The 13,973-nt window shown below is 40.1% G+C and overlaps 1 protein-coding gene across 4 annotated transcripts in view; it reads right to left on the bottom strand.

Annotated features, from left to right (window-relative positions):
• lrrc1 (leucine rich repeat containing 1) overlaps positions 1-7,566 on the bottom strand; it is a 42,288-nt gene extending 34,722 nt beyond the window's left edge. For 2 of the 4 annotated variants that reach the window (XM_078799368.1, XM_078799369.1), the window contains exon 1: positions 7,000-7,566. In XM_078799368.1, the coding sequence (XP_078655494.1) occupies positions 7,000-7,158 (159 nt within the window). In that variant the 5' untranslated portion in view covers positions 7,159-7,566. The remainder of the gene's footprint in view (positions 1-6,999) is intronic. The other 2 variants (XM_078799370.1, XM_058058043.2) reach the window with 2 other exon arrangements.
• Between the last annotated feature and the right edge of the window lie 6,407 nt (positions 7,567-13,973).

Raw genomic sequence — 13,973 nt, 5'->3', positions numbered from 1 at the left:
AGGGTTCAATTCCACCCTCGGCCATCTCTGTGTGGAGTTTGCATGTTCTCCCCGTGCATGCGTGGGTTTTCTCCAGGTACTCCGGTTTCCTCCCACATTCCAAAAACATGCTAGGTTAATTGGCCACTCCAAATTGTCCATAGGTATGAATGTGAGTGTGAATGGTTGTTTGTCTATATGTGCCCTGTGATTGGCTGGCGACCAGTCCAGGGTGTACCCCGCCTCTCGCCCAAAGACAGCTGGGATAGGCTCCAGCACCCCCGCGACCCTCGTGAGGAAAAGCGGTAGAAAATGAATGAATGAATTGTCTCTCACCTCTGCTGGTTGCACACAAGAAGTGCACTTAATTTTGCCTCAAAATCTAGCTAAATAAACCTAGATACTGTTATTTATAAACATGTTTTTCATACATTGGCTACATGAGAGGACAGGTCCAAGTGGCCTTCATCCATCCTCTGTGCGTTGTCAGGGTCAGCTGTGAAACACAACTGGTGTGTCAGCCAAAACAGTGAGTACTACGCAGCCACAAAACCGAACATGTTAGTTCGTCTGAGATCAAATGCACAGATAATGCTGAGATTAAGTCTAGACTGTGGGAAAGAAACAATGAGTCACAATGAGTAACATGCATTCACCCTGTTAGTATTCAACCTCAGTATTGCTTCCAAACGGGATCACATACAGTGAAGAAAATAAGTATTTGAACACCCTGCTATTTTGCTATTTTTCCCACTTAGAAATCATGGAGGGGTCTGAAATTTTCAACGTAGGTGCATGTCCACTGTGAGAGAGATAAACTAAAAAGAAAAATCCAGAAATCACAATGCATGATTTTTTAACAATTTATTTGTGTGATACAGCTGCAAATAAGTATTTGAACACCTGTGTATCATCTAGAATTCTGACCCTGAAAGACCTGTTAGTCTGCCCATTAGAAGTCCACCTGCACTCCATGTATCATCCTGAATCAGATGTACCTGTTTGAGGTCGTTAGCTGCATAAAGACACCTGTCCACCCCATACAATCAGTAAGACTTTAACTTGTAACATGGCGAAGACCAAAGAGCTGTCCAAAGACACCAGAGACAAAATTGTACACCTCCACAAGGCTGGAAAGGGCTACGGAGCAATTACCAAGCAGCTTGGTGAAAAAAGGTCCACTGTTGGAGCTATCATTAGAAAATGGAAGAAGCTAAACATGACGGTCAATCTCAATCGGAGTGGAGCCCCATGCAAGATATCACCTCGTGGGGTCTCAATGATTCTAAGAAAGGTGAGGAATCAGCCCAGAACTACACGACAGGACTTGGTCAATGACCTGAAAAGAGCTGGGACCACCGTTTCCAAGGTTACTGTAGGTAATACACTAAGACGTCATGATGTGAAATCATGCATGGCACGAAAGGTTCCCCTGCTTAAACCAGCACATGTCAAGGCCCGTCTTAAGTTTGCATATGACCATTTGGATGATACAGAGGAGTCATGGGAGAAAGTTTTATGGTCAGATGAGACCAAAATAGAACTTTTTGGTCATAATTCCAATAAGCGTGTTTGGAGGAAGAAGAATGAAGAGTACAATCCGAAGAACACCATCCCTACTGTGAAGCATGGGGGTGGTAGCATCATGCTTTGGGGGTGTTTTTCTGCACATGGGACAGGACGAGTGCACTGCATTAAAGAGAGGATGACTGGGGCCGTGTATTGTGAGATTTTGGGGAACAACCTCCTTCCCTCTGTCAGAGCATTGAAGATGGGTCGTGGCTGGGTCTTCCAACACGACAACGACCCGAAGCACACAGCCAGGAAAACCAAGGAGTGGCTCCGTAAGAAGCATATCAAGGTTCTAGCATGGCCCAGCCAGTCTCCAGACCTGAACCCAATCGAAAATCTTTGGAGGGAGCTCAAACTCCGTGTTTCTCAGCGACAGCCCAGAAACCTGACTGATCTAGAGAAGATCTGTGTGGAGGAGTGGGCCAAGATCCCTCCTGCAGTGTGTGCAAACCTGGTGAAAAACTACAGGAAACGTTTGACCTCTGTAATAGCAAACAAAGGCTACTGTACCAAATATTAACATTCATTTTCTCAGGTGTTCAAATACTTATTTGCAGCTGTATCACACAAATAAATTGTTAAAAAATCATGCATTGTGATTTCTGGATTTTTCTTTTTAGTTTATCTCTCTCACAGTGGACATGCACCTACGATGAAAATTTCAGACCCCTCCATGATTTCTAAGTGGGAGAAATAGCAAAATAGCAGGGTGTTCAAATACTTATTTTCTTCACTGTATGTGGACCCCCATCTCGGAGGCTAGTCAACTATTTCCATCTGTGTTGCTTCTGGTCTGTTTTATCACACTAGATTGTCAATAGAGGTCGTTTATTTGAATTTCACACAGTTGAGTGAAGGAGAGTCAGCATGTTGGGCTAATCTCAGTGAAAGTCTAACAGGAATTTTAGTCTCTTTCATTAGAAAAAATGCTTACAAAAGTAGATAAGATATCACAGTTTTATTACAATGACCCATTTTTTGGTGAGGTCTCTTCCTGGTTGTACTACAAGATAAACTTCCTGGACATTTTCCTACCAGGTCACATGACCACGCTGGGCAAGACGTAATGCAGTACTGCACAAAAGTGAGTACCTCACATTTTAGAACTGTTTGTAAGTTTTTTCCACCTCAGCTTGCAATCACGGTTTAGCTTTGGAATTTCTTGCGAGATGGGCAGCAGTCCACTCGCAAGTGCACTCTTAATGGACTGTTTTGCATGTTTATAACTCGCCAAATATAATACATTTTATATTCACATTTTCAGTGCTGTCATTTTATATCAAATTTTGTATTTTTTTTAGGACCCTGCATAGGCTGTACTGTGGACTGTTCAGGATTACAGACTCACAGGAAATCGAGGGTTTGAATCTCCATTGGAATGTCTCTAGTATGTGGAGTTTGCATGTTTTCACAGTGCTTGCTTAGTTTCTTTCCGTTTTCCTCCCACGTCCTAAAAACCAGCATGCTCTTGTTGTGTTTTTTTATTATTATTAACATATAGCCACTGTATATGTATTTCACCGTTGCTCCTAGGTTAGTCGAGTCACTATTTTACATCATACAAGAGGAGCTCATCATAAAAGCTGCAGAAATTTGAAGTCACAAAAGAACAAGAAAGAAATGAAGAAGAATGCCTCTGTGTGGCCTCTCTATGGATTCCCAACCCAAGTGTCAATTAGTGTCAAAAGTGTGAATCGCAACTTTCTTGCTAAGAATTGAGATTGCAATTGGCTGGTACAATTTTTCAATCTTGTTCCACTGTACATACACTTCAAATGGTCCTTCTGGTTTGGCCGTTCTTAATGGGAGTTCCCAGAAGGGCAGTTGAATTCTAATAGAAATGAATGCATACAAAGACTGAAAATCTATCAAGTCAAAAACATGGCACGCTTGCTCACTCAACAGAACATTCGTGCATGTAATAAAGTCAAAAGAAAAGTCAATTAATGTGATCACTCCTCCGACCTGTTGAATGATAGCCAGCAAGCCTCGTCGGTGGCATCACCCATCAAGTAGAACCACCCTGAGCTCACCTTTGCCAGCAAAGCTCGCTGAGCATCAGGAAGAGTGAGGAGGAAGTGTCAGCCGTCAATGACAGTCATTAAGAAAAATTGCAGCATTTCTTTGTGATGCACCTCATTAAATTAAAAAAGTCATTTAGAAATTAAGATGCATGTTTTTTTCCCGCAGCCGTAGTATGGATGGTCACATGTCTATGTTTTCTGTGATTGACTGGCGACCGTGCAAGGACGTGTGCCGCCTCTTGCCCAAAGCTGGGATAGGCTACAACTTCCCCATGACCTTAATGAGGTCAAGCGTTATAGAAAACAGATGGATGGATGAAGCCCGCGTACCACTAATGGTACTCATACTAATCAATGCTGTACTACACTGACTACTCTAAATACAGTAGCGGTTATCCAAGTTTCATTTCTGTAGTTTCGTCCCTGGAGAGGATACAACAACATGAAAATTCAATGAAATTTAAGGGACGTGATCACCTTTGGGAGATGCTGTATAATCATTGCAACGCAAATAAGGATGGTCATAAATTGATGTTTACGTCTCCAAGACAAAGGCTGTGTTGGGTTCATATCCAATGCCTTTCAAGCTGCTCAGTTTGAAATTTTTGTCTACTTTATATACCAAAACAATTGATTTTTGTAAAATTGCTTCAGTTCGGTTGTCCATGCTCGCTCTCTGAAGTTGTTATGAAGTACTGTAACTTGCATGGAGAATTACCTTGCATAAAGTAAAAGGAATGCTTCAGTGACCAAAACAAAGCCATGCAGATGCGTGTAGTTGACCTGTGACCCGTGAATTTCCACCTCCACATCTTTTTGCTAGGCGGACTAACCAGTAGGCAAACACAGGCAACTGCCTTGGGCCCTGAGATTTCCAGGAGGCTCCAAACGTCTCATAAAACAGATTTTTTTTCTTCAATTTAAAGTACAATTTAAAGCCGTTTTTAATTCACAGGCTTAAAACTACATTTTATCTGAAGATGGGAGCGACACAAACTTGTTGTTACAATAGTAGAGCAGAGAAGAGGAGAACGCAAGTGCAAAACAAACAGTTTTTATCAAAACTAACTAACTAAAGGTGTCAACCTTTTTCACAGTCACAACAAACGCGGACACGAGGACAGCAGCAGCACAGCTACTGGTTTGATGATAATAGATTGTCCTTGAACCTAAGTAAAACTAAAATCATGCTGTTTGTTAACAGCAGAAAGGACACGCACCAGCAAATACAAATAGACGGTGTGGACATTGAAAGGGTGAACGAAAATACATTTCTGGGCATCACAATAGATGAAAATATGAGCTGGAAACCTCATATTACAAATATACAACATAAGGTGGCCAGAAATATTTCACAAATATTTCACATATTTTCACATATTTCAATATTTCACATTGAACAAAGCAAAATTTGTTCTCAATCAGAAATCACTCTTTATTGCTCTCTGGTTCTACCATATCTTACTTATTGTGTGGAAATATGGGGTAATAACTATAAAAGCAATCTTCACTCGCTAAATGTACTGCAAAAAGGTCAGTAAGGATAATTCATAATCCCGCTTATGGAGAACATACTAACTCCTTATTTCTAAAATCACAAATACTTAAACTTGCTGATATAGTTAATTTCCAAACAGCTAAAATAATGCATAAGGCTAAAAATAAACAATTACCTAAAAATGTCATCCAATACTTCTCTACAAGAGAGGAGAAATATGATCTCCTGGAAGAACTAAATTTGAAACACTTCTATGCTAGGACTACGTTATGCTAGCCATAGCATTTCAGTATGTGGAATCAAACTATGGAATGGATTGAGTAAGGAAATCAAACAATGCACAACGATGAGCCAATTCAAGAAACAATACAAGCAGTTGATGTTTGCTAAATACAAGGATGAAGAGTCTTGAACCAGTCATGATGTGCTATATATATCACTATATTGACACTTACTATGGTACCCATTATGGCATTGGATGCTCATATCACCGAGTACTTTGGTACATGGTGCATTATTAAAAAACAAAAAAAAACCTTAAACTGTATCATGGAAAGCAGGAAGTGAACAAATGTAACAGTTAGTGATTGTAAAAGTACCAGATGGAGGGGTAGGATTTAATAAGTTTTGCTTCTTCCTACTCCTTTTGGACATGTGGAACTGGGGACTGATTATGTGATGCACTCAATTGTAATCTGATGCATGTTCAAATGAAATAAAACCATTACCATTACCATTACTGTTGGAGGCTATCCACACAGAAACGTTTTCAGGTCAAAAAGTTAAAAGTATTTTGTCAGTTCAGTCTATCAACCACACAGAAATGGCATTCTGGACTCCCAAAGTGGAATTTTTTTTAAACGGCTTCCAGAGTGGGAAAATCTGGGTCGGCGTTTCCATATAGACGAGCAATCGGCTTCTTTTTTAAATGATGTCAGCGACCAGTCACTGTCCCGTGACCACGAGTGAGCTTTGACGAATGCCAACATAATACCTGAACACTTTGAGTGTCATGACTCCCCACAGTCAACATTCTAGTGATGCACATGTAATTCCACCTTTTCGGAAGTCTGGACGAGCTTTGGAAAGTGGAGGTGCACACGTCCTTTGCTCTTCTATAGTGTGGTGTGTCACCTGGTTCTGTCTGCATGTCTGTTCACAACGCCGCACTTAGGTGTGCCTTTTGTATTCACTCAGTGATCTGTGCCCGTCTGGATGCAACCATTTATTAATCCACACATTTTTTTTCCAATAAGCCAAAAAAAAGTGTCGAAAGTGCCGATGATACAGTAGTTTTTTTAAATGAAGCTGAGAGTGATGCTTTTCATCACAAAGATGTGAGTATTAAAGTGCTGAACTATATTAAATGTTGCTTAAAGTTCTTATCAACTACAGTAAAAGCATTGAGATGATGCACTTGTTAGGTAATAATAATCCCCTAGGAGGATTTTCAGGACTTTATCTAGCTCAGGAAATAGGAGAGTTTTCTCAAATATTCACACTTGTTAGAAGATTGCCAACATGAATATTTCAAATCGTTTTGGGGGGGGTATATAAACATGGCTATATAACTAGCAACTCCACTGCCAGATAATTGTAACAAATTTCAAAAACAGGGGAAAGAAAGTGGCCTAAATGACACACTCACGTGTTGTAAACATTGAAAAGAAAAAGGCATGCGGAGGGCCCCATTGACGAGGTTTGCCTTGGGCCCCCAAATGACTAAATGCGTCCCTGCTTGCTGGTCTTGCGTAATGATTGTCCCCGGGTCCTCGCACATTCTCACGGCATGGATCGGATCAGCTCATCTGAGCTAACGGGTTGGTTGCTCGGTGTCAACTTCTACCACAGGCTGCATTTCGTGTGCTTGTTCGCGTCAATGGGTGGGGAGGAAAGGTGTGCGGAAGCGGCTTGTTGCTAACTTACCTTGGGCAGGTCTCGAAGTTGGTTCGCATCCAGTAGAAGCTCCTCCAAACTCCGACAGTAGCGATAAATGTCATCTGGCACAAACAGCAGCGAGCAGTGGCGTCTATCGATCATCTCCACATGACGGTTGCACCGCCACAGGGGGATACAGTGAAACATCACGGGGGAGGTGCGGGTGAATGTCGTACCAACAGTCCAAGCCGCGTCGGGAACGCAACAGATTGCCACGGAGGAGCCGCCGCGGATTAAAAAAACGCAGGTAAAGCGAAACTAACAGGTGGTTCCAGCCGTAAACAAGTCCAAGGTACCGAATGTTAGGTGGCGGCCAACATGGGGATCACTCTCCGTCGTCACTTTGCTAAGTTAGTTTGAAGGCACCCCTCGCTTGGCCACGTTCAACTCCCCGCTGTTACTACCAGCATGGAAGCCGGCCTACATGTCCTGGAAGAAGGCAAACATTGTCGTTTTATTCGCGTCGTTCGTCCCAGAGTTAATTTCCTCTCGCGTCCAGATTCTGACCCGGAACATTCACTCCCTCATTCCAATCCTACGTCATCACTCCAGGCGGCTCCTCCCATCGTCCCGCGCTGGGTCGCCATGTTGGGACGGAAGGGTGCGCCTTTTGCCGGGACACCCCTCTCTACACAAGACGTCAATGTTTGGGCTTTTTCGTTCATTTGAAAGCACAAAAGTTACATTCTAAAGACATTTTTGTAATGATAAAAATAAAGGTTTTCGGGTATTCTGAATTGATGTGTCAAAACCCAAAAGTGGGTTGTGGGCCCATCGTGAGTGGGTCGAATAAATTATGTTAAAATATTAAATAATGAAATACACGGCCAATGTCAAATATCAATGTTTTTTAATAACATTTTTGTAAGGCATGTGCAAAACAAAATTATATTTGTTATGAATGTTTATACATGCAGCTCTCCGGTTCCTCATATGTTAAATCTGCTCTGAAAAGTACTTTGCACATATAATTGTATGCATGTAGGAACGGGTAAGAATGTGTTATTTTTATAGGCAACAGGCAATTCAAATAAAATTAAAAAGTACCATGTTTTGGGGCAGTTTAGCCTTTTGTTAAGTTTTATTGATTTAAAAGAGTTGGATAATGGAGTTCCTCAACAGTACCCCTTTTATGAGGAAAAAGATAGTTTTGTTTAGGTTAGGTTTCAAGACACAGATGAATAAATCCTTGATTTTGAGTGTTTTGTTTTAAAAAAAATCAACAAATATTGTCAAGCAGCTTTGTAGTTTAGACCAATGTGCACGCAATCTGAAACCATTGTGATGATTTTAGATTTTGTATTGTTGCCATAATTGAAATAATTTCTCAATCTATTTCACGGAATATTGAAGGACGTTGACGCTCAAGAATTTGGTCTCAAAAGCTTAGACAAGGTAAGATGAGAGTACAGCTGTTGAATGACACCAACATGGTTTAGTTATTCATTCATTCATTTTCTATGTCGCTTATCCTCACTGGAGCCTATCCCAGCTGTCTTTGGGCGAGAGGCGGGGTACACCCTGGACTGGTGGCCAGCCAATCACAGGGCACATATAGACAAACAACCATTCACACTCACATTCATACCTATGGACAATTTGGAGTGGCTAATTAACCTAGCATGTTTTCGGAATGTGGAAGGAAACCGGAGTACCCGGACAAAACCCACGCATGCACGGGGAGAACATGGAAACTCCACAGAGATGCAACGGAGAATCGAACCCAGGTCTTTGGTTTAGTTTTGAAATGTTTAATTTATTTCACAGGTACCTCAACCTGTGGATGTGTTGTGTTTTTGTGCACCGTGATCAAGTATGTCCTTCCTTTTGATGACCACATATATAAACGGCCCCTCTGCCAAATGTTTTCATTCAATGTGGCTGGCAAGTATAACTGATTGTCTGATGTGTGGAAGCAGTACATGACACGTGTTGAACGATTTCACTGTTATTGTAAGTTAAGTTACAGTTCAGCACATTTTATTGTGTCTTTTAATTGTAATTATTTGCATAATTGTGAATGTAAAACAAATCTCCAATGATTTATAATGTTTTCTATGGTATTTCTAACCGCACTCATCACTGCTGGAAGTAAATACAGCGTTACTACAAACATAGTAAAGGTGTTCTGGTTTGAAAGAATGTTTTGCAGAAGATGTGTTAAGATAATTTCATTTAATTCAAAGAAGGCCATCTTAAAAAATACAACACAATCATATTAAAAAAGTGGTGTAGGTGGTAGCTTAAATCTCATGTAAATATTACTTATAAATTGCTCCAAATTAAGTAAGGGAAAACTAGTTAAACAATCCTGAAAAGTGAGTATATTTATATGGATTTTTAAGTAGATTCAAAGGCAGTTTTGAGTAAAATTTACTAGCAAACAGAGTACCTTTTGTGTCTGTGACAGTAAATCTCAAGTAATGTTAAAGAGTATTTTTAATTTAAAACTAATCCTTGCTGAGAAGTAAATTTTACTTCAATATTTCCCATGTAAAAGTTACTTAGGAATTGTGCGTGCAATTTGTTACCTGGCTTTTCTCAAGTAAATGGCACTCCAAATTTTTTTCAGTGTACATAGAGCTGGGATTTAGTTGTAGTTAAAGGGGACCTATTATGCTTTTTCCACTTTTCTGAACTACAAATCGTTAGAATGTTGTATCCTCGTGTTAAACAATGCCACAGTGTCAGATAATGACGGTTGCACATTTGGAAGTGAGCCCTGAAAGAAGTTTGGGATGGCTCAAAAAGCTCGGTATCAGAGTGCGTTGCAAAACTGTTCCTTTGTGATGTCACAGAGGGGCAGGATTCCTTATGGGCGTGGCTGTAGGCCAGAGAAACCCTCCGCCCTTACTCTGCTTCTCTGTTTACGTTGCTAGCAATGGCTCGAAGGGAAAGCCACAATTGTTTACAATAACTAAAAATGTGGTTGGAGTTCCTGATTCCCTACCAGCAAAAGAAATAGCATGCAAACTCCACAGTGTGAAATGTCAATAGCATTTCACACTGGACTGTTTCATGAACATGGGCCAGTATGCAGCTGGACTAGCCCACAAACTTGCTGAGGACGACTTTCCAACGTTACTTGGTTGTGTGGAAGAGTCAGAAAAGCAAGCAGTAAGTAACAATTCATCAGTATTCTAACTGTGTTTATTTTGTGGAAGTCATGGAACAAAGGCAATTGTGTGTGTAGCATTATAGAATGTGCACACAGGGAGCGGGGTTGCTAGTAGCTTTTTCTCAACACAATTAGTGGCTCTACCCTCTAACACTGGTACTCCCTCAAAAAACCTTGTAATGATCACATTTGCTGCTACCGATGCATAGAAAACGCTAAAATGCTAAAGCTACTTACCATTAAGAGATGTCTTGAAGTAACCTTTTTTCTCGAGTCTCTACTTCCAGATTGGATTCGAAATCCAACACATATGGCCTTATGTTAAAAGCATTTAAAAACATACATCTCTGTTTATTATCAACTCCTATACCGTTTCTCATCTCTTATAAAGTTGGCTTCACAGCTAGTCCTAAGTCCTTTTAAGCACTCAGGAGTCTGACCAACCAGAGTGGAGTAGGCATGTCTGGAGGCGGGCTGTGGATGGATTAAAACAGACAGTTTTCACAGGAAACACAAAATCCAGAGAAATACAGCTGGAATAGGTGCAGATTCTGGAAGAACTAGAAAGTTTCCTGTGCTGGTTATCATGTGTAGCTGTTCCATAGGAGTCCACAACAAAAAAGAGCATAATAGGTCCCCTTTAAGGGTTCTCATGCAGAAGAAATTTCAGAAACAACTGCGATGTTCCAATGCAAACAGTTGGATTTTGTTTTGATATTTCTTAAAGTTCATATATCCAGAGATGAATATGTTAAATTGAGAAAAGTACAAAATTAGCATTTATTACCCCAAAAACACACAAAAGTTGAGAAAATCGGTACTGTTGAATATCCCAGGTATAATGGGTACACAGCTATTCCACCTACAAAGACCTTCAAAAAGCAACGTTTTATGGTTTTATCTGTGTCCTGTAACTACATAGTAACAGATACATTGAAGATAACATGTAATGCAGTATTTTGCCGTACTTTGGTCATTTTAAGCATCAGAACTTCTTTCCTGGGTGCATTGATTTCACATAGCAACATAGAAACAAACTATACAGAGCGTTAACTTTTCTAAACTCAAAAACACAGTAGCTCCAACTAATATGTACGTAGCATTACATGTACTATGGTACTATGGTACTATGGTACTATGCGTGCAGCACTCTGAGCAAGAGTGTAGTAAAGCTAGTTGCTAGCTGGGTAGTAGCTAGCTGGTGTCATGTGGCGAGGTGTCACTATGCCAGAAAAATTGTTATTTGGTGTTAATTAACAATGTTAATGACAATATTAAAATGTGTGCCCTGTGATTGGCTGGCCACCAGTCCAGGGTGTACCCCGCCTCTCGCCTGAAGACAGCTGGGATAGGCTCCAGCACCCCCTGCGACCCTCGTGAGGATAAGCGGTAGAAAATGAATGAATGAATATTAAAATGTCGCTGTAGCTTGATTGAAATGCAGCTCACATGTAAAAGGAGTGTTGGTGGGGCTGTTTGGAGATATTTTCAGAAGGTTTAAGGCAGAATTTTTGCTTTCTATTATGTATATTCTTAGTTGCCTCTTTTTCGCTGTTTTTTTTATATCTATAGAACGCACCAAAAAGCGAAAGGCATGTCTCACATACAGATTGGGGATGATGGGCAAAATTCCATAGAGGGCTAGTTTCCTTTAAGGAACATTGATATTCATTGAAAAAATAAATAGAAAAATGTATCTCATGTAAACTGATTTATTTATATTTTTATACTTTGACTTTTATACTATGAAAGGATTATTATAATTCACCCTTTTACATGATATCACTTTGCATTGCAGCATTAGAGACCTGCTGGTGCTTGGATCACTACAGATCGGTTCAGTAGGTCAGTGTCATTATCATTATGCATCATTGACTCTATTGCCTGTGATTTTTATCTCATTTAAGCACATGCAGCTAAAATGATTAAATAGCTTGCAGGAAGCCTGAGCCCATGATTATCCATTCTGTCCCATCAACTCATCATCCATCCCTCATCCCTTGCTCTGTGTTCTACTTGGACATTTTAGATGGCTGTGTAGGGATATGAATAATAAGTGGCATGTCAGCATGAGTAGATTAAATAATGCAGGTCTTCATTTGAGGAGCTAACTCCAAAAGACTGCACCTCAGGATGCTAAAGAACCACATTAGTCTACTGTCTATTTGAATGAACAGATTTTTGATTCATCCAAAACCAAGTCACAATTAATCAAAGCATGTACCCCCAAAATGCAATCAGTGAATCTAGGACTCAGGAGGCCCCGGGCTGTTGTAACTCAACCACACTAACGTGTCCTTTTTACTTATTAATACAGTGGCTTCACTTCCAGCTCTCTCTTGTCAGCTGGGAAGTCCAATAATTAATTCAGAAATGATGGCAAAAATCCAAGACTGCATTCAAATGCAATTATGGAAAGGGAGAATCTGAAATGAAACATACAAACATAATTGAAGAATTGGGCTTTCACAGGTCGAGCTGAAGGCTGACCCTTTTGAAAATATTCATGCCAGGATTCCAACAACATTCCAACAACAAAAATACTACAAAAACAGACATAAGGAGCTTGAGCCACATCAAATTCTTCCCCGTGAAACAAAAATAACTATTATGACAAAAACGATGACCAAATCATATATCAAAAGCACCAGACCCAAACAGCTATTAGCCAGGAAGTGTATCCAAACACAGACGTTATGTATTTTATTTCTGCAGGTGAAAGTATTTCCCTATGTGTCCTTTAGAGGGAGCTACAGTCCATTTGATAAAACAGGATCTACAGTCATGACAAAAAATAATGTCTGGTATAACTAAAGGTACATGACAGATACAAATCAAGTTGATTAGAGTTTAATTTAACTTACACTACCGCTCAAACGTTTGGGATCACTTGGAAATGTTTTTTGGCCAGTCTGAGATGTGGCTTTTTCTTGGTAATCCTGCCATGAAGTGTGAAGTGGCCGCTTCACTGTTTATACCGACTCTGCTGTTTGGCGGCTACTATTTAGTGCAGCTGCCAGGTGACGACCTGTGAGGCGTCTTTGTCTTCAACTACACGCTCTCAGATATTTGTCTTCTTGCACAGTTGTGCATCGGGGCCTCCCACTCCTTTTTCTGTCCTTGTTAGACCCAGTTTGTGCTGTGAAAAGAGGTTTTAGTTTAGATTTTTAAATGGGTTTTCAAATAATCTATTAGCCTTATAAAATGATGAACTTGGATTAGCAGCCATACCAGGAGATTGAAGCAGAGGACTGACAGTTGATAGTAGGCCTCTATGCAAAAATGTAGATCCTTCATTTTCATTGTGAAGTGGAAAAACTTGTTTGTGAAATGCACGAAAATGTTTTTCTTTGGAAAGCAATGAAATTTGCAAGTGATCCCAAACTTTAGAGTGGTAGTGTAAATAGCAACTTCCATGGTTTTCTTATTAACCAAAATCACTTAAATTCTTACATCGATAGCAATAGCATTGTACTGCCAAAAAATTACTTTTATGAGTGTTTTTATTATATTTGTCCAAATAAGGTGTCTTAAGTTGTGCCGGGCATTAAAATGAACAAGAAACGGAAGAAACAAGGGTGGTCTAATCATTTTTTCCATGTCTGTATAATTCGGGAGGAAAAACAAACAGCCAGACATGGTAATGCATTTTTTTTTATATCAGGAAGAAAATCCTCATTTCAAGAGCAACATAGCAATTCTTTGTTTTATTAATACAAAGAATGATCATTCATCTTCGTCCTAACTGCTTCTTGAACGCCTTCAAGGACTTCGCCATTATTGGAGCAACCCCTGTGGCGATAAACATGTAAAACAGGTTATGCAATCCATAATAAAATACGGG

Source organism: Doryrhamphus excisus, linkage group LG20 (assembly GCF_037039965.1).
Source record: "Doryrhamphus excisus strain RoL-2023G ecotype Guam linkage group LG20, RoL_Dexc_Guam_v1.1, whole genome shotgun sequence".
Taxonomy (NCBI): domain Eukaryota; kingdom Metazoa; phylum Chordata; class Actinopteri; order Syngnathiformes; family Syngnathidae; genus Doryrhamphus; species Doryrhamphus excisus.
Note: the sequence above shows the minus strand (reverse complement) of the source record. Positions and strands in the feature narration are given on the sequence as shown.